Source organism: Musa acuminata, chromosome BXJ2-10 (assembly GCF_036884655.1).
Source record: "Musa acuminata AAA Group cultivar baxijiao chromosome BXJ2-10, Cavendish_Baxijiao_AAA, whole genome shotgun sequence".
In the NCBI taxonomy this organism is placed as follows: Eukaryota; Viridiplantae; Streptophyta; class Magnoliopsida; order Zingiberales; family Musaceae; genus Musa; species Musa acuminata.
Window position 1 is genome coordinate 26,018,912 of NC_088347.1, and position 19,010 is coordinate 26,037,921.

General features: G+C 40.6%; 4 protein-coding genes and 1 non-coding gene across 12 annotated transcripts; 3 read left to right on the forward strand and 2 right to left on the reverse strand.

Annotated features, from left to right (window-relative positions):
- Positions 1–24: 24 nt before the first annotated feature.
- TRNAA-UGC (transfer RNA alanine (anticodon UGC)) lies at positions 25–97 on the reverse strand. The gene has a single exon. It is a non-coding gene; the product is annotated as a tRNA-Ala (tRNA).
- A 1,971-nt stretch (positions 98–2,068) lies between these two features.
- On the forward strand, positions 2,069–3,565 carry LOC135625715 (uncharacterized). Its single transcript, XM_065130803.1, has 3 exons — positions 2,069–2,374; positions 2,456–2,989; positions 3,063–3,565. The coding sequence occupies exons 1-3, from the start codon at positions 2,227–2,229 to the stop codon at positions 3,563–3,565; spliced, it is 1,185 nt and encodes a 394-aa protein (XP_064986875.1). The 5' UTR covers positions 2,069–2,226.
- Positions 3,566–4,207: 642 nt separating this feature from the next.
- LOC135624727 (uncharacterized) lies at positions 4,208–12,967 on the forward strand. Of its 6 annotated transcripts, XR_010491782.1 has the most exons (6): positions 4,212–4,436; positions 6,021–6,503; positions 6,712–7,369; positions 7,445–7,494; positions 10,503–12,148; positions 12,228–12,926. XR_010491782.1 is itself a non-coding variant. In XM_065128638.1 (4 exons), exons 1-4 carry the CDS (start codon positions 4,380–4,382, stop codon positions 10,810–10,812), a joined length of 324 nt encoding a protein of 107 aa, XP_064984710.1. In that variant the 5' UTR covers positions 4,208–4,379; the 3' UTR covers positions 10,813–11,469. The 6 variants fall into 6 exon arrangements, 1 of the variants encoding a protein (XP_064984710.1); XR_010491780.1 differs by lacking the exon at positions 6,021–6,503 and having other exon boundaries at positions 6,715–7,369; positions 12,228–12,918; XR_010491781.1 differs by lacking the exon at positions 6,021–6,503 and having other exon boundaries at positions 4,213–4,436; positions 12,228–12,909.
- LOC104000607 (probable serine/threonine-protein kinase PBL3) lies at positions 6,675–10,964 on the reverse strand. Its single transcript, XM_009422687.3, has 6 exons — positions 10,828–10,964; positions 8,997–9,253; positions 8,770–8,905; positions 8,308–8,444; positions 8,093–8,216; positions 6,675–7,347 (listed from the first exon to the last, which is right to left on the reverse strand). The coding sequence occupies exons 1-6, from the start codon at positions 10,886–10,888 to the stop codon at positions 7,004–7,006; spliced, it is 1,059 nt and encodes a 352-aa protein (XP_009420962.2). The 5' UTR covers positions 10,889–10,964; the 3' UTR covers positions 6,675–7,003.
- A 2,271-nt stretch (positions 12,968–15,238) lies between the features above and the next one.
- Positions 15,239–17,412, forward strand: LOC135624729 (F-box protein At4g18380-like). Of its 3 annotated transcripts, none has more exons than XM_065128641.1 (3): positions 15,239–15,494; positions 15,858–15,904; positions 15,987–17,412. In XM_065128641.1, exon 3 carries the CDS (start codon positions 16,045–16,047, stop codon positions 17,089–17,091), a length of 1,047 nt encoding a protein of 348 aa, XP_064984713.1. In that variant the 5' UTR covers positions 15,239–15,494; positions 15,858–15,904; positions 15,987–16,044; the 3' UTR covers positions 17,092–17,412. The 3 variants fall into 3 exon arrangements, with proteins under 3 accessions (XP_064984713.1, XP_064984715.1, XP_064984712.1); XM_065128643.1 differs by having other exon boundaries at positions 15,858–15,877; XM_065128640.1 differs by having other exon boundaries at positions 15,858–17,412.
- The last annotated feature ends 1,598 nt before the right edge of the window (positions 17,413–19,010 follow it).

Here is a 19,010-nt window from a genome sequence, read left to right on the forward strand (position 1 = left end):
GTTGGCAACGAAAAGTCCAAAAATTGGAGGTGCGGGGAATCGAACCCCGTGCCTCTCGCATGCAAAGCGAGCGCTCTACCGTATGAGCTACACCCCCGATGTGGTTTCCTTATCAAATATTTTATTTATTAATTCAAAATATTTGATCGTACATACAAATCAGCTCACTTATTGGGAGCTGATTTATTTTGTTTTACTGGAAATTGTAGTTAACTTAAAGTTAGTATATTAATGGAATGTTTCTTTATATTTGATAAGATAATAAAAAAAGTATATTTTCAATCCCTAATTTTCCTAGTCTTATATTTTGATCCTATCCATAAGCTTACGTATTCAAGGAAATATGACACTCTTCGCTATCATCCGATCCAATAGATATCAATCTAATATATCATCTTTATTTGATCGATACCAAAACCTCGTTCTATTGATGTGATAGTCAATATTGTGCTAATAAGGAAGTTCACTTGATAAGTCAACTAGATATATTTAATCATGATCTCAAATCCGATAATCTCATACCGCAATATAAAATAGCTATAGATATATATTTTTTTATCTCTCATTCATAATACAATTACACTTACATAAACTTAGCACTTGATCAAATCTTCCAACCAAAAAACTAAATTAAGTGTAAAAATATACCTAATTTTATATGATTTTAGCTCAAATCCTATATTCACCTAAAATCACACCAACCCAACACAAACTTAGAAAATAAATTAGTTAAATATGAATCAACATCCATATCGGATAATCAGAATATGATTTAACAATCAGAGATTTGAATTTAGAAGAACAACTTTAAATAATCTTAATATCAAATTTGATCATTGATGTGATATATATCAAGCTTTATCTGACTTAACTTATTTATAATACCACACCTATGAGACCCAAACTCTACTTATATCAAGGTTGGTTTGACTTAACTCATTTGGACTCTTCTTTTTAATGTAAATGTCAAAATTATGTTACATGAAGACATATATCAAGTTTACTTTGATGTTTAAGTTAATATGAAGCTTGAAATGAGAATTAAAAATTAGAAAAAACAAGTGGAATTCCTCCTATCCAGAGAGAGAGAGAGAGAGAGAGGCCTGTGGACCAGAAACAAAAGCATCGAAGAACATCAAATGGTGGTGCATGGATGACTGGTGTTTTACATCGAAGGATAAGTAAATCACGTACAACATATTAGAATCATCTCTGCATCAATCCCCAGGCAAATACCACCTTTACAGTCTTCAACGTGCCACAGTGCTGCCATGCCTTCCATCATTCACCTGCGTGATGCCCCTCCCTCTCTCCTCTTCCCTACACTGTCTGTGATCACATCTTCCTCTCTCACGTTTTCATCTTCCAAATCCACTGACCAGTAGATGCCTGAAGCTTATTATGGTACCCACACACACACACACAGACACTCTCTCCCTCCTCTCTTGCTGGGTTCTCTTCCTCGCAGACGCCAGAGAGAAGGCTCGGAGCCCAATGAAACGTCAAAGCTCGCAAACCTAACTTTCGCTCCGCCATAAAGAAAAAGGGTCGCCTTCCGAGCTGGACCGTTTGTTGAACCACCTCGACCCGACGTGTAATTAGTTTCCTTTTGTTATCTTTTATATTTTCTTTCTTATATGCCTCGATATATTTCTTTTATTATTGAATACTTCAGGTGTAACAACTCAGATCGATCAATCGGTGCTTGCCACGTAGGTAGGAACGCGATCTTTGCTGGACCTGAGCGACATAAGATACCTCCTCTTACTTGAAATCTTTATCGATGACAACAAAAGCCGGACACCATGGACCACCGCTCGGCTTTCCATCAGTACCGTCCATCTGCACATGCCCTACGTACCATCGTCTGATCCTTCTCATGATTAGACCTTCATTTCCTTTGCTCTTTTCTATTAATTGGACCTTCTGTCTCTATCGTGCGACTGATGTAGAGCATATGTTTATGATTAATGTGATTGGATGAATACATCATCTTCATCTAATTTGATGTGATTAATCAAATAGATTATGCTGGTCGGGTCGAATCATACGTCTGTTGGCTGGCGAACCCTCGAGATGGCATCCTTGTGAGTTTAGCGGAGGAAGGCTCGTTGTACACCCACAAAAGCCAGCCTTCCACCTCCGGTCTCTGCTTTCTCTTCGTCTCAGATCTCTCTTCTTCGCTTCCTACGCAAACTTAGAAGAAGCCAAGGAAGATAGCGAGGGATGGGAAACGTAGAGACGACGCAAGCGTCGTCATCTCGCCGTGAAGTCAGCTCGGAAAACCGCCCCGCCACCATCGGTTGCATGTCCGGCATCTTCCGCCTGCTCTGCGTTCACCGTGACAGCTCCTCCCGCAAGCGTCTCACCTCCGGTAAACGCGCCGCCGTTGTGGCTCCCTCTTACCCTCCTAATGGCAATTCTAACTCGACGTTTAATCCTCGATAACGTTTAGGAAAGACGAAGGAGAAGCCTAGCGTCACAACTCCGTCAGGACCGACGGCACCTCCGCCCCCTCTAGTCGAAGATGGTGATAAGCAGACAGGGCCCTCGCGGTGCTCCTGCGAGACGCCGGGGAGCCCTATGATCCCGCAGGACATTCGAGAACCGGGCGCGGAAGCGGTCGTCGCTGCGTCCCCCGAAACCCCCCGCCGCCGGCCGGCTCTGGTGGCCAGGCTGATGGGACTCGAGGACCTGCCGGACATCACGGTTTCTGTGACGCCGGAGGCGGCGGCGGACCAGCGGCGGGAGCTGCAGCGGGCTCTGGAGAAGTGCGACGAGGACCTCAGGGCCCTGAGGCGGATCATCGAGGCCGTCCGCTTGGCGGAGATCCAGGCGAAGGCGGTCTCCTCCTCCGTCAGATCGGCAGGGCCGATCAAATCGGACGGCCTGGATGCAAGAAAGGAGTGCGAAGGCGAGCAGCCGAGTCCCGTCTCGGTCCTCGACGCGATATCGTCGCCTCGGTATCGGTCAAAAAGATCACCGAATGGTAAGCATCAACCCACCTTTTTGTCCGGCTACAGAAGCGTGCGTTTCGTTACATGGCACGCATCTCAATGCAGAGAAGAAGGAAACAACAGCCGTCGGATCCAGGATCGTGAAGCCATCACGTATGGGTTTCCTCTTCGTGGGTGAGCAAATCCAAAGACAAAGACGCCAACAGCCAAGACATTACGTCCATGGTCGAGCTACTGATGCCGAAGAGATCAACTGTGCAGGAGAGGGTTACAGACAAAAGGCACCGGACGCTGCCAAGTCGATCGAAGCGATGCCGTGGGTGATCGAGCTAAAGGGGCGAGAGATCGTAAGGATGATCGGAGGCGTTCGACGAAAGTGCTGGAGGAGGAGGTGGAGGAGGGCTAGCCGGGAGATGGCAGAGTCCGTAGAAGAGGTGTGGGCGGACGCAGCGTGGGAGGAGGAGACTTGGGAGGTGGCGAGGGTAGGGGTGTGGATGGAGAGTGTAATATGGAGGGACTTGGTGGAGGAGCTGGTGGTGGAGTTCTTGGGGTGGTGTTGCAGGTTGTCGCTTCCATTTGGGACTTGTAGGAAGATATTATCTTTTTAATTGAATGTTTGATAGATCTATGTAAATTTTAGAGAATTTAAATATATAATGTTGGCCACAGAGTAAATTTTTTTAAAAAGAACTTGTACTTTTTGAAATATCTCGTGTTTCTATAATTTTTTGAAAGAACCCCCTTGTTATGTTAAAAGATCATTTTACTCCTTTCATTAGATCCTCATCATCTAAACCCTTGTACGAAGGTCCATCGTCATCTACAACTATCCTCTGTCATGTAAGATTTCTCCCCTTCCCTGTAACTCTTACGTAAGAGCTAATCGTCTTCCTCCATCGTACGCCAAGCTATCCCCCTTTACTTATAGTCTTCAAGTGAGGTAGTGACTGACGAGATGGGTTAAGCAAAGACGAGGAAGAAGTAGCTGATGAAGGGGTAAAATAATTATTTTGAAAAAAATATTATTTAAAAAAATTAAAATAGGGGCGTTTTGTAAAAAAATTAGAAAGTAAGATTTTTTTCTATAAATTCGCCCAATAATTATTGGTGATTAAATTTTTTTATATTTTTTTCTTTGTATATAGTTGAAGGGCATATATACTTGTATTCGAATTCATAAGAATAAATATGTCATTTCAAAACTCGGAAGGATAGATATGTAAAATTACCTTAACATAAAAAGGCAAAGGGAGGGAGCAAACAGGATAACTCCTCCGAACTCGGGCACGAAGCGCTCGCGGCCTATCGCTTCTTCCTCTGGATCTCGATCTATTTCGCCCGACGAAGAAGTCCCTCATTGTCTCTATCTTTGTTTGGATCGATCACCGTTGAGTGGAGGAGACATGGCGGAGCAACTCACCGATGAGCAGATCGCGGAGTTCAAGGAGGCCTTCAGCTTGTTCGACAAGGATGGCGATGGTCAGATCCCTCTTTCGATCGCTTGATGTTTTCAAATCCCTATATCCTTTTGTTGGTTTTTCTCGATTGGTCTGAGACTTCTTAGGATCGGATCTCGATGCTTTCTTGATGAATCAATTGGATTGCTCGATTCTTCCATCTAGATATTTTTGTGTTGTGATCTGTGCTTTAGAATATCTTACGTGTCTGGGAATGACCCTTTCTTTTGATGGATAGTCTCTCAGCTATTTGACAAGCGCTTTAGCACAATCTTAAATAATTATCCTCTTCCTTTGATTTGAAATATGGTGCTTTTTAGATATATTGCCGTAGATGTCCTTTCAATAAATCCTGAACGTGTTGTCTGCGAAGCGTACTCACGATAGCACACAATCTCTAGTTGTATGGTAATCATTATCACTGTTCTACTGCTGTGCCGTTGATGGCATAGATGGATGTGGATGTGTCTTGATTAGGCAGCATTGACTTCTTACATAGATGCTAGGATCTATACGGTCGCCTTTACTTTCATTAACCACCCTGTAAATAGCTATATCAACTACTAATTGTTGGAAAAGTAGAACATATCATTATCGACAATACAAGTCTGGAATATCTATTTGCCTTTCACAGCAGTCGATTTTCTTTTTCATTTTTTTTATATTTGAGAGGAGGTTAATAAACCATCTAACTGATTAACCAATCAGCTATAAATCAATTAATATTATTGTTGATGAATCAACTACTATTTTTATTGAGGCATCATAGTAGTTAGCATGTTGGTGTACATATAATAGGTAATCTGTATATAACATATTATATATTATCCAATGAAATAGAAAATAATAGTTTTGAACTAATTAATTAGCCAATTGTGCAAGGCCGAACATCACTTTGGACTAATGAGTCTCAGTTTTTGCCCTTCAAAGCTCTAGGGATGCTTTATATGAGGAAGCACACTTAATTAGTTGCAGAAAATCCAAAAGGTAGATATATGTTTGCCTGTAGACATCAAAGTTGTTGGAAAGTAGTATTCACTATGTTGGAATAAGCAATTTTCTTTTTTAACCAGACAAATACTTCTGAAAATTCTTACTGTTAAACATGCCAGATTTTATTTATAACACAGTGCTTGTTAGGAAAAAAAAGAAGAAGCATATTTGTATATAAGAATATCTGAAAATCTGACACCAACATGAGCCATACTCTAATGACTTCATAACTTCTCATTATGTGTCTATCTTCTCTAACGACAGATGGTTGCCAGTAGCCTAGCAACCTGAAACTATGATTTAGTAAATGTTCATTTTTTATTAGAAAATGCTTCTGTTGCTTGTTTGGTCTCGACCTGAACAGGTTGAGAAACTTATAGTTGATGGATTTGGTATATATTTAACTATATTAGTGAATAATGTTCATAATATTTTCTTCGTGACCTGAGGTAATTGTGAAACTTGTAATTGATTTTGCATGATAAGCTTTTCACATGAATATGAATTCGATTGTACTTGACAGTTTGAATTGGACAATCAAGAGGACAGTAATGTTGTTTTGATGTAAGCAGTATTATGACATAAGCAGGATTAATTTTGAATTCTAAATCAGATTGCTGGATTTCTCCGATGAGGCAGACACGTGAAGAGAGTGGTCCATGAGCTTAATTGTTGATAACTGGAAGCAGTAGTTTTCTGCTCTCTTTATGATTGATTGTGTCCTTGTTTGTTGTCCACTCCGTGTGATCCATTGGCTTCCTGTTTCGAGAGCATCTCTTAAAAGACTTCTTGATTCTTTGGTAGGTTTTGGTTTTAGACATCTATTGCATACCTCCTGTAATTTTTGTTTGGGATTATAGTTCAAAGTGGAAAAAAGAAACTAATAGGTAATGGAAACCATTTGCTTATTCTGGACCACTCTGTATCCAATGGAAACAATTTGCATTCTCAGGGCTTAACCTTGCTTTTCAGTTGTGTACCTCAAGATAGATACACTTCTGATGGATGAGGAGTTCGACGAGATGATCCTCTAGGCCAATGTTGATGGTGATGGCCAGATTAATTACGAGGAATTTGTGAAGGTCATGATGGCAAAGTGAGTCCTTATAAGATTCAATAAATGCCAGATATAAAAAATCATTACACACAGAGTAGGAAACCCTTATCCTATTCGCACTTGAGTCAGTGTTTGTGTTTCATGACCGTCTGATCTTTGTTCTCGTTGACCTGTTGTTCATTTATTTCTGACTTCTCAGAAATCTATATATAGACCGATATGTACTTCATGTCTGTCATTATCTCAGCAGGTGTGCCCTTGAAACAATGAAGATGTCCTGTTGCTTGTCTCCATGCCCATATACTATCAAATACAAGCAATTCTTATCTCAGATCATGGCTCCTGAGTTCTAAGACATACTCAGTAAAACAAGGCACCTTGAATTACTTGCTCAGGTCTCACTATCCTCTGTATGACTCTGTGATGCTTCAGAAGACTCTGACCACCACCACATTATGAGAGCACCCAGATTGTTTATCTGTTCATCCTTGGATTGCCTCAGGTTTCTCCTAGCATAGCATGCAACATGAAGCGCTGCACTAAGCCTTTGAATGTATGCGAAGTGCAGTCATGTCTTTAGGTGCTCGGAGGTGTTCTAAGACTGGAAGGATGTCTGTCATGTTAGGCCTGTTCTTGGGATCTACATGGAGGCACTGCAAGGCAAGAGCAGCAATTGTCTGGGCTTCCTTTTTCGAGTATCGACCCTCCAGTCTTGTGTCCATGATCCTCAACAGCTTCCTTTTGTCGTTCAGAAATGGCTTTGCCCAGTCTACCAGAGCCTCTTCTGTGGATCCCCTATCTTCATCCACTGCTCGCCTTCCTGATAACAGTTCTAACAACACGACTCCCAGGCTGTATATGTCACTCTTCACACTCAAGTGACCTGCCATATAAATATTTTACAGGTTTGAATGCAAGATAATCTGAAAAAGATTTTAAAATTGAATCAATTCTCATTTGTTTAAAAAAATTATTTGCAGGATCTGATGGCAGAGTTAAAGAAGGTGGCAAGAACTGCTTATCGTCAAAGGTAATTCAATCCCTGGCCCCTAGTTGACTTTCATTTAGTAGTTATATGAGCAAAGCTATTTTTCATACAGATGACTGTATTATTTCATCAAAAAATTCAGATGGTTATGTTAAAAGGGTACACAAGTATACTGCTTTTATATATTTTGGCATCATGAAATTATATTTTGTATGTGTTGCTGTATCTTTGATGGTATAAGTAAATTTACAGCGGTGATAAGACTAATCGAATTTCAAAGACCTTATGATAGAATATGGGAATCAACCAGAGAAATTGAAGGACAAAATCCAAGTAGCAATTCAGGAGTCCAAGTACATTCTTTTGTTCTTTTGGATCATGTAGCATTTTGTTACTGACCGAATCCACTTAACATTTCAACTTTTCTCATGGAAACACATGCATCATTTATAGCTTTAATAGGTTATAGACCTCAACAAAACTCTTGGTTTAGCAACACACATATTAGAAATACATGTCCAAAACTGTATGCAACAATGACCAGAGAATCGTGTTTCAGAATTTTGTTTGATTTGATAACATTGCAGAGTTAACATGGCCAACAAGGAAAAGCACATTATGGTTTTCGAGGAGGCCTTACCAGTAGCAATGTACTCTGGAGCAGCATAGCCGTGAGTTCCAACTACCCTAGTTGAAACATGACTCTTATCTCCGGTAGGGCCATTCCTAGCTAAGCCAAAATCTGACAGTTTAGCATTAAAATCCTGCAAGTAATTTAGATAGCTAAGATTCATCATGTCCTAAAATACTTAAGAATACTAAATCAGCTGTGCTGGTTGTCCAAGCAGAAACTACCGAGTCAAGGAGAACATTTGAAGCCTTTAGATCACGGAATATGACTTGGGTTTTTAAGCTATGTAAGAACAACAATCCTTGAGCAATGTTGATGGCAATGCTCACTCTTGTTGACCAAGGAATAGGCTGTACCCCTCCTACACAGAACAAGCTACATTCATTAATCAGTACGGACCAAGAAGATCATTCAGATTATGAGTTTATCCATTGCAGTACTACTAAAACAGCATAGGGAATGAGTTAACTTGAACTAAAGACTCATTAGACGTGTTGGATGCAGTTGGATTCAAGAACAGATTAAAAAAAAAATCTCTAATGACTAATTTGGTCTATCTTTGAACTTGAGTCTTGATACCATGGAAGACAGAAGATGTTTGCTTGCTAGTTTCTTAATACTAATATTGTGGCGAAGCAAAAGAAGCTAACAGAGGACTTGAAGCTAATGACAAAGTGCAAACATACTTTTGAATAAATGGTTCTCCAAGCTGCCTTTCTGCATATACTCATAGACAAGAAGCTTGTTATCAGACTCTGAACAGTAGCCTATTAACTTTACTAGATTGTCATGGCGAAGCTGGCTCAAATAGGTCACTTCTGCCTGCAGACATAACAGTGAAAGTTAAGCTCACCTGGAACTTGAAAAGGCATATAAGAACCTCTTGCCACTAGAAGGTGCAATGGTTACATACAAGCCATTCCTTGTGTCCTTGAAAGCTTTCTCGTTTGAGTTTCTTGATGGCAACGACCATGCCAATTCCTAGTCTAGTAGGGGCATAGGTATGCTCATCGATCCACCCTTTGAAGACGCAACCAAAGCCTCCCTCGCCTAGATATGAATTGGAGCTGAAATTTTTGGTGGCAGTCTTGAGGTCATTCAAGCTGAAGGACTTCAGACTCACAGTAGCTGCTGCCTCACTTTTGAATGATGAAAAAGGACTTCGCAACCCTGTTGAAATTATCTTGGATGAGTTGTTCGAAATAAAATTACTTAGGATGGACTGTGGATTCTCTGGAGATTACATGTGAGTCATAGTTTCTTTCAATTTGAATGATCTTGGAGACAAAATTTCCATTTTATAAAGAGAAATTGGCTTTGAAAATCTGTAAGGCATTTGTGGCAAAATAAAAATGCAATAGAAGAATGCATAAATCCAACTATGTGGTGATAGACAGATCCATGAAGGTATATAAAGAATGAATTCCTAGTAACATTGTATAGAGTCATCATCAAACATTGATGTGTTGTTCATCAGACAATCATGACTAAAATTGTTTTAAACAAAAAAAGCTCATTGTCGAAGTTCATCGCTTTTTCATGTCTTGCATTGGAAAAATAATTCAAATTATTTAACTGTTAACATTAACAATGGAATGGTGTTTAGCATGTTGAATACCTCAAAATTCTAAAATGTGTGACGAGAGAGAATACTGGAGTTGATTGAGAACATAGTCTCGCCTAGACAGTTCAGATTTAGGTCGTAGTGGATTTAGCTGACATGTTGGTGCCCCGACTGGTTTGATGCATTCCCATAATAGAAATCTGCCCCCAGCATTCAGATACTTAGACCTATGAGTATTTCTAATCTCTAGTTAATCTTTTTCGGTTTCCTATTTCTTTGTTGATGCCTAAAAATCAAGGTCTAAGTAAACCGTGATGTTTATCTGCTTTCTATTAGGTCACATGTCCTTTTAAGATTGCAGTCCTTTTGGGTACATGGAAAAGGAGAAGATAATGTCACAAGGAATTCCAGAAATTACAATATATAAGGTGATACAGGAGCTGAAAAGTGTTGCAATCGGTAATGCTATTTTCTTGCTGAAGAACTTGAACAAGATAAATGGATCACAAATGGTCTATTAGGAAATTTCATATCCCAGATTATCATCAGAAGCATGCTTATGAATCTAATGTTGCATGCCTCATCAATCACATCCTTGTGTTTCTATAATTTAGTAACCTAGTGACAGAATTAGCTCGTGTCCTAAAAATCAAAGTGCGTTATTGTATGCATTCAATCATCTCCAAGGAACATGAAAGCCATATCAAACAGACGAATAAAGAAAATAACTAATGACAAGACATCGTAATTTCTTCTCTCAGTATGATTTGGAAATTTTGTTTTGAGCTTAGTCACCTGAATTTGTTCTTGACCTAACAATAATCTCACACTTTACTATCCCATATCTATGCCCAGAGAAGCAGGCAGGTTGGGGAGTGCTTCGAACATGGGCTTCACACCTGCTGTACCTGGAAGCATTGCTACCCTGCGCAACTTCTCCCAGTATATAAGATTACATGTAACTCTATATCAGGTCTGCCCACAATCGTAAGTATCATCTACCACTCTCCCCCTCCCACCTTTGTCGCCTCTACTTCAACTTTTTCTTCTTGCAGTTTTCATTTCATAACTGATGAAAAGATTGCAGAAGAAGAAGAGGCAAACAAGCAAACTGAAAGCAAGCAGGGAGCAAAAAAAGCAGCAGGCAACGAGAACACATATCTAAAGAAGCATTCCTCACTTGAAACACTAGGAGAAGAGGCGTTTGCGCATTTAGCAGAACCCCCGCAGAAGTTCCCCATGAAAGAACAGTCACCAAGCCCTCGTCAGATGCACTGATCATAGCTAACCACATGCGTATAAACAAAGGTGGGAAGGATAAGGATGAAGAATGTCGTCTCCCACGGCAGAGCTTGGTCACCCGTCTGATTGAGACGATCGAAATTTCCATTCTCTTGACCGGTTCAAGGCAGCCACGTGGTGATTTATGAGTTTGGGATATTGACATGCGTGCAACAGGTTAAGCATCAGGTCAACGACTTTGTCGGATCTCAGCCGCCGGAATGGAGCACATAACAAAGGTTGTGCTATTAATTTCATATAATAGTTGGTGGATTTGATCTTACGCTGGAAAAGATTGCGACTAGACGATATCTTCTTCTTGTGTGACTGTAAGGACCCCTCCAAAAAAAAAAAGTCTAAGAAAAGGTGGGACAATGAGAAAGGACTAAAGCTCAAATTTCTGCCGTGGTGGACCCGATTAAAAGTTGGGAGTCACTGGCTCTCGGTCATCATGAAATCATTGGGATGTCATATGCCACATTTTAGATGAACTTGTTCTCCAAGGGGACAATTTTTAGAGGTTTGAAGTCCATTCTTCCAAGCTATGCGCATATGCCTCGTTTGAAGCATTGATATCAGCCTTTGGACTTAAATAGCATCATGAATTGTTATTTAGGAAGTGAATAAAATGTTATTGATTTCATCACAAAGCCAAAAAAATCTTAGGGAGACTTGGAAAGGGTAGATCATGTGTTATTTTTCCTTGCTACTAAAAAGGAGTTCCTTGTGCTTTACATGCAGCTTAGAAAAGATGGATTTTCAGCAGATGAACCATCTAAGATCCTGGTATGCTATTTCTTTGTTGCCTTCGACTCCTAACAAATGCAAGTTTGACTTCATTTTATCCCTGGTGAAACAGTACTCCAAACAGCTGAGAGATCATAGCCACTAGCACAACATTTCACATCAGATTCTCCAAGTCAGCCCCACGCAACAAAGTCAATTCTTGTCTTTGCCTCATTATGAAGGCAATTATATGCAGAGAAGGAAAACAAAAGTGGCCACCGACAAATATTATTCAACGCATTGTACGACTCTGCCAGCATTTTCTAATTAATGGCGGAATTAGGCGCATCGCTTGCTATAGAAGACAAAGGTTGAGATTGAGACTGCACCAAAGGGAATCTAAGAGACAGCTTTTTTCCTCATGCTTGTCCATGATGATTGCTACTGAAACCTAAACTTCCCGCACCTCGAGTTCTTCATGGATCGCATGCCAGGTCAGTATATCAGTGAATTAGTTCTCCTAAGTCAAATTTACTTCTGCTCAGCAGTGAAACAAAGGAGTTGCTTCCACAGAAGGAAACAGGGATAGCATGAGAACTGAGAGGAGTTGGAAGATCCAAGGCCTGAGCACCAGAGAAATCATTGGGCCGCCCGATGAGTGAGCTGATACATGCGTACAAAATCATATGCTAAGTAAACAAGACACATTAGCATCACATAAGAGAGCTCCTTCTGTCTTGACTCGAACCGTCGTTGCCATGTGTGTGCATTTCTCATATGTTTAGGAGCTCCTGAGCTACTTAACCTCGTGAACAGTACTCACTATATATCACCAGTCTTGTAGACATGGCGACGTCGATTTCCATGGTGCTTTCTTTTACCCTATGCTTGCTCCTCCTATATCATGCCTTTGGCTCCCAATTTGGCTTCGAACAAAGAGCAGGGCAACCGTTCGGAAGCCGCAGTCTACGCTAAAGCCCAGTCAACAAAGTCGACGACGGTTCGAGTCAACACAGAAGAGAGCTCTCTACCACACCCCCGGTTGAGGTCGTCGCTCCTTGTTACCCTCCTAATGGCAATTCTAACTCGGCGTTTACTCCTCGACAACGTTCAGGAAAGACGAAGGAGAAGCCAAGCGTCTCAACTCCGGCGGAACCGCCGGCACCTCCGCCTCCTCCAGTCGAAGACGGCGGCAAGCGGACCGGTCGCCGCCTTTTAATGCCAACTGATAGACATCAAAACGACCAATGAATCTATAAGCAAATTTAACTTTTGATCCTTTGATAATTTTAGCATCCCTTCGGATCTATCGTGGTTGAAGAAGTTGTCACTCCCCAACATCATCCTAATATAATTGATTTTAATTCCAATTAATTTTGATTTCGGTTTTCCTTTTCAAAGACTTCTAAAATTCCGCAATAATTCTTATAACTGTTAAAAAATTTCAGAATAAAGTAATCAAAGTTTCAAACATGCATAACAATTTAAATGTCACATAAACATGATTTATACAATCCTAAAACTATGTTTTTATGATATAAAATACTGATAAAACATTAACTTGGAATTAAAAATCCTTTTAATTTATGAAAATTTCACATAAAATCTATGAAATATGGAAGAATAAGATCAAATTAAATAGTCACTCGAACAAAATTTCTAGTCATTATTAATGTGAACAAATTTAAATATCTCAATTAATAATTTTAAAAAAAATTTCCAAAAAGGTTCCTTATAAATCTAAATGAGTCTATGTATTATTTAATTATAAAACTATAAAATTTACGTGATAAAAAGAAAATAGTTAGGGGATTTACGTCTCCGAGATTAATCTCTTACCTCTCTATTCGGATCAAGATCTCGTTCTATCGTCGATGGATAATGAATGATACTCTAATCGTCTTTACATAAGAGAGTAAACGAGAGACTCGATAGAATTAAAAATCCATCAAAATAATATTAAATTATTTTTTAATTAATCAAAAAAATTTATTGCATCATCTTATGGTCAGATCCACTCGCAAAGATTAAATATTCTAATTGAGATAAAATATTCTTTCGTTCCTAATTAATTATAGATTTATTCTGAGTTTAGGATTTTTAATAGACTATAAAAGCACCAAAGGCAATCACAACAATTTCCTGATCTTTGGAGAACACCAAACGGAGGGCAGATCTAATATTGTTTACACCAATTCAAGCTCTGGAACTTGAGATTCTCTTTCAGGGAAAGAAACCATAGACAAGAATTGCAAGATTCTGAGCTGCTGCTGGTGGTTTTTAGGTGTTTGTAGATGACGATTCCTCTTTTTCTATGAACGAACTAACTACTGATTAGATCCGCAATGGCTGTTCGTTTTCCACTACATTCTCTCCTGTTCTTGATCTCAAAGCAGGGTAGCTGATGCTTTTCCAAAGCATCACTCCTTCCACCATGGCTCTTCAGGAAGCAGTAAATCTTTCTCACCAACATGATGAGAGAACACAGGAAGCATGTGAGCACTTTATTTTTGTTCCGGTAAAGAAGACACTGATAGGAACTCGGGGACAAATGAGAAGGGACACCATAGTAAGAACGTGAGATGGGAAGTCTCAACAGTCTCTTTCCACCGAGATGATTTCGCTTTACAGCATCAGGATGAGCCTTGCCTTGTTTCTCACAACCAACTCAAGCTTCCCTTCTTCCTTTTCCCAAGTGCGAGTCCAGAAAAGAGGACAGTGACCACCACTTCAGGAACAGTCCCGGTTCCTCCGCCGCTGCGTCCACTCCTCTCCGTGGTCCATGCGTGTGGTGCAGTGATGAGATTGCTCTGCAACTCGATGACTCTATTTCTTTCAGTTTGAGTTGCTCCAGCCAGAAGGTGTTGGAGAGAGCTGCAGTGATGCTGCCGGGGCTGGTCACGAGGATGTAATGGCTGCATCCGCTTTGCTGCATGACAATGGCTGTCCTTCAGTTTGGGTGCAGTAATGGTAGAATTCATTCCCTGACTCCTCCTAGGATTGGATTCTGAGCAGCCACACAACTACTGGAAAGATGTGATGGTCTAACCTTTCTCATCTGCAACCATCAAGTAGTTTTTGATGTGGAATCAAGGCACTAAATATTGGTGGACATGAGCTACAGACCTTCACATTTTCTTATCAATGGGACATGCATTTCTTTTCAGATATTTACCAAAAAAGGAAATTTTTACCTAATTATTACGTTTATAATATATATTTTGGATTTAAATTCATGAAGAATGATAATGAGTTTAAGCCAATATTAGTGGATCAAAGCAATCTTACTATTTTCATCAAAGCCCATCACATTAACCTAATCTGCCGGCATCACTTGTGCTGCTCCAAGCTTTTAAGAATCGAAGACTAATCCGAAGCACCCACTTTGTTACCCTCCATAAATGCCTCATGCCGGAACCGAAGTGACAGTTGTAGAAGGGTGCAATGATGGGTTCGTACGATACCTCGTGACTCTAGTACGCCGTATCGTTTATCCGGTCTCCCGTTAGGCCCACTCGACGGCGCCGTTAACTCTCCCCTTTAATAATGGCACCGAGGAGGAACGGGCGTAACTAGAAATCGCGTCTCCGTGCGGTGAGGGAGGGAGCCATAAATTGCGAGCTTCTCCTCCGCGAACCCTACTTACTTCATTCGGCGGAATCACGTCCCGGGTCCCGAAATTGATCGCTGGATTCGCATCCTTTTCCTTCGGCTAGTCTCCGAGATCAGTTGGAGATTTGGTTTCGTTCGAGTGGTTTTGGATCTTCGCGGAAGTGGTTTTCCGGCCGAAGATTGGGTTTTGGTGACGCTTCGGAGGTTGCAGTTTTGGGCGATTTTGAGGTAATTCCTGGGAAGCGTGGCTATGTTTCGTTCGTCAGTTCTTCTTGGATTTTGAACCAGCGGTGAAGTGCCGAACTGGTTTGGTAAATCTTCGAGCAGATGTCTAATGTTGGTCCGTTCGGTTTAAAGGGATTTGATCTTTCCTGTAAAGAAAATAGCTGGCGATCTAATTTCCTGAGATGTGATCATTAGTTGTTTTATAAGAGCTATGCTTTTTATCCAAAACTCGATTTTTCAGCATCCAAAATTGAAATCTTATATTTGCCACTAAACCTGAGAAAGGCTTCGTTTCGTCATGTTGATTTTTGTGACAAAGTTCTTCTTTTGCGGCTGAAATTGATGGGATCTTGTTCGTCTTTGTAGTTCTGCAGATCATCGAAACGGTGAGCTTGGGACCTTTTGGCTTCTTGGTAGTGTTATTCTTTCCTTTGTCCTGGTAGGGTAAAAAAAGCCCACCTTGCTTTCGTCTTCATTGAAAGCTTGGTATCTTAGTTGAACAGAAGGACATCCACAAGTAGATCTTGCTCGTGAGTGTCAGGGGCGAGAGAACATGCAGTCGGATCCCTCCCTCTACCGGGACCATTTCGACCGAATTCCCGACTCGCTGGTCCTCGTCATCTTCAACAAGCTCGCCGATATCCAGTCCCTGGGCCGCTCCTCGACCGTGTCAAAGCGCTTCAATGCCCTCGTCCCCCTGGTTCACGATGTGTTTGTTAAGCTCGACCGTTTCATGTCCGTCGACGGCGAATCTGACGACGCCTTGAGCCTGTCTTCCCCTAAGCCGAGAAACCTCTTCGCCCATCTCCTGAGGCTATTGCTATTTGCCTTTCTCAGGCCCTTCCAGAACCTTCAGAACATTAACGATGGAAATAAGCCTCTTTTGCCCCAACTCTCCCGTCACTCCCCTGCTCGAGTCCTCAAGAATTTTACCCATGTCCGCAACCTGAGGATCGAGCTCCCTGCCGGTGATGTTGGAACGGAGGATGGGGTCTTCTTAAAGTGGACAGCGGAGTTTGGAAGCACACTTCAGAACTGCGTGATTTTGGGTGGAACCAGGATGGAACGTAGACCTGCTTCGGCCAATCTAGATGGGTCAGCGGAAGACAATGGGAGCATACCAGAGTCATTCTATACGAATGGAGGGCTAAAGTTGCGAGTTGTTTGGACTATCAGCTCTTTGATCGCTGCATCCACAAGGCACTATCTTCTTCGTCAGATAATTAATGATCACCCAACATTGAGAAGCTTGGTCTTGACAGATGCCGATGGTCAGGGGACATTGATCATGGGAGCAGAGCAGCTGAAAGAGTTCAGGGAGAAGCCATTAGCAGCCTCACTGTCATCAAATAGGACGCAGGTGCCGGCATCAAACATGAAGCTGAGATATGCTCCATACTTGGAGCTAGCGGAGGGAATGGGAATGCAGGGAGTTACACTAGTGGCTATCAAGCCTGCAGGAGAGGGCACTAGCTGTGGCAATAGTAGCAGGAAGGAAGCTGAAGCATTTATTTGTGGGGCATTCGATGGACCATTTCGGGCTGCAGTCAAGGCGTTAGTGAAGCGGCGAACTTACCTCTTAGAGATGAATGGTTTCTAGATCAACTCAGCCTCTTTGGCTTAGTTCTCTTCTTATGGCCTGCAATGGTTCATTTTGTTTGTTTACATGGAACCAGTTGCGGAGTGTCATTACTACAGGAATGAGGTCTCGGTGTATATGCAGTAGCTATCAAAATTTTCATCTCTCCTTGCATTTCTGTACAGTAAGAGTGTATGGCTTTATTTATTTTCTTTTATGGTGTGTAAAATGGAGCATCAGTTGTGAAAATTCTCATCTCAACAATGCGTTTGTTGTAGTTTTGGCTTGTTATGTGATACCTCAGAAAATAAATCTATTATGTGCATGTACTATATTTGGAGATAGGATGAGCCACTACTCAACCGAAACTATGTCGTACTGCTCTTGGTTCATGCACATGTAGTTATGAAAAGAACACTTTTATGCTAGTTATGATAGTTTTACGTAGTATTTTTCTGCTTCATCTTGGGATGTCATATGTTATTGTGAAGCAATTTCTTAGCCACTTCCGAAGTGCAACAGTTTCAACTTCCCTGAAGTACTTCCACTTTTGTTTAAGCATCTGCTTCATTTGCTTGAGTTGCGATCTTTTTTATTTTTATTACTGTGCTTTGAATTCTCTCTTCATTTTTTCTCTGAAGACATCTCAATCTTTATAGCTAATCAGGAAAACTGAAGTTGGAAATATTTTGCTTATGGCAGTTGCTTCGCAGACCTTGTTCTACATGGATTAATCATATTTAGCTCCCACTTGAGACATGTTTTTTCTTAGAGAAGTAAAAGCTCTTAAAGGGGATGAATGACACTCAAAACTTCTTGACAATCCACTCGAGAGCTTGGTAAGCATTCAACATATCCTTTTCTGAAATTATGGGTTTTAGGTTCATTCCACACATCTTCCAACCTCATTCTTCACCACAGCTGGAATTTTGTGGATAACTTATTGTTTCCTGTGTTTTTCACATGGTTTGACAATTTAAACAATCTTAAGAGTTTAGACAGCAATGCATGGCTTGATTCCAATAATGTGACTTAGTGTGTGTTCCTTGACAAAAGACTAGGACTATAACCATAGTTTATGCATTAACCAGTACATAATCTAATTACTTATTTAGCATTTGTTGAACATCTCGAGCTAAACAAGCCTCCTTAACTGTGGACATTACGAAGATGGTGTAGAATATGAAAATATGTAGAGTCTACACACTAACATCCATGTAGTACAGTTTCATTATGAATGCACTCACATACGCATTTCAATCTTCTATTTGGAGTCAGTTGCTAACACTATTTGAGGATAATCTAGGAACATTACAATAGTAGAGATGACTGCTACTACTCTGATGTGCATAATAAAGATATTGCTTAACTCTATTTATCGAGGCATTTATTGGCTAATGCATGTCATGTCACATGCAGTAGTAGACACTGATAATTTGTTAGTCATGAAAAGGATGTGATTGAGAAAGTAAAGAGAAAAAACAAACAAAGATGATCCTTTCTTTACATCTGAGCTTATGCGTCACTCTTATCTGCCTGCAGTGGAGGTAGATGGGCACACCCTTCCTATTTCTTTGAAATTGTGGGGAGTAGGCCACACCCTTTCTATTTCTTCTGTAATTACTGATTTCCTATTTGTGTAGTTGATCTGATTAAAGTGATTAAGTTCATAAACTTGATTAGTTTAACTAGCAGATGAAGATTTACTAACCTGGATCAAATTTATATTGGATCATATGTATAAATATATATGTATATGTATATGTATATGTATATGTATATATATGTTTGGGTAGGTCAAGGAAACATATGTTTGATGCAGACTGACAAGACAAGATCCTCTGGACATAGAACTTAATTCTGTGTACTTAAATTGTAAACCGAAACTGGTCAGTTTGGGATGACCCAATAGATGGGAATTAATCTTCCTGGTAGATGAG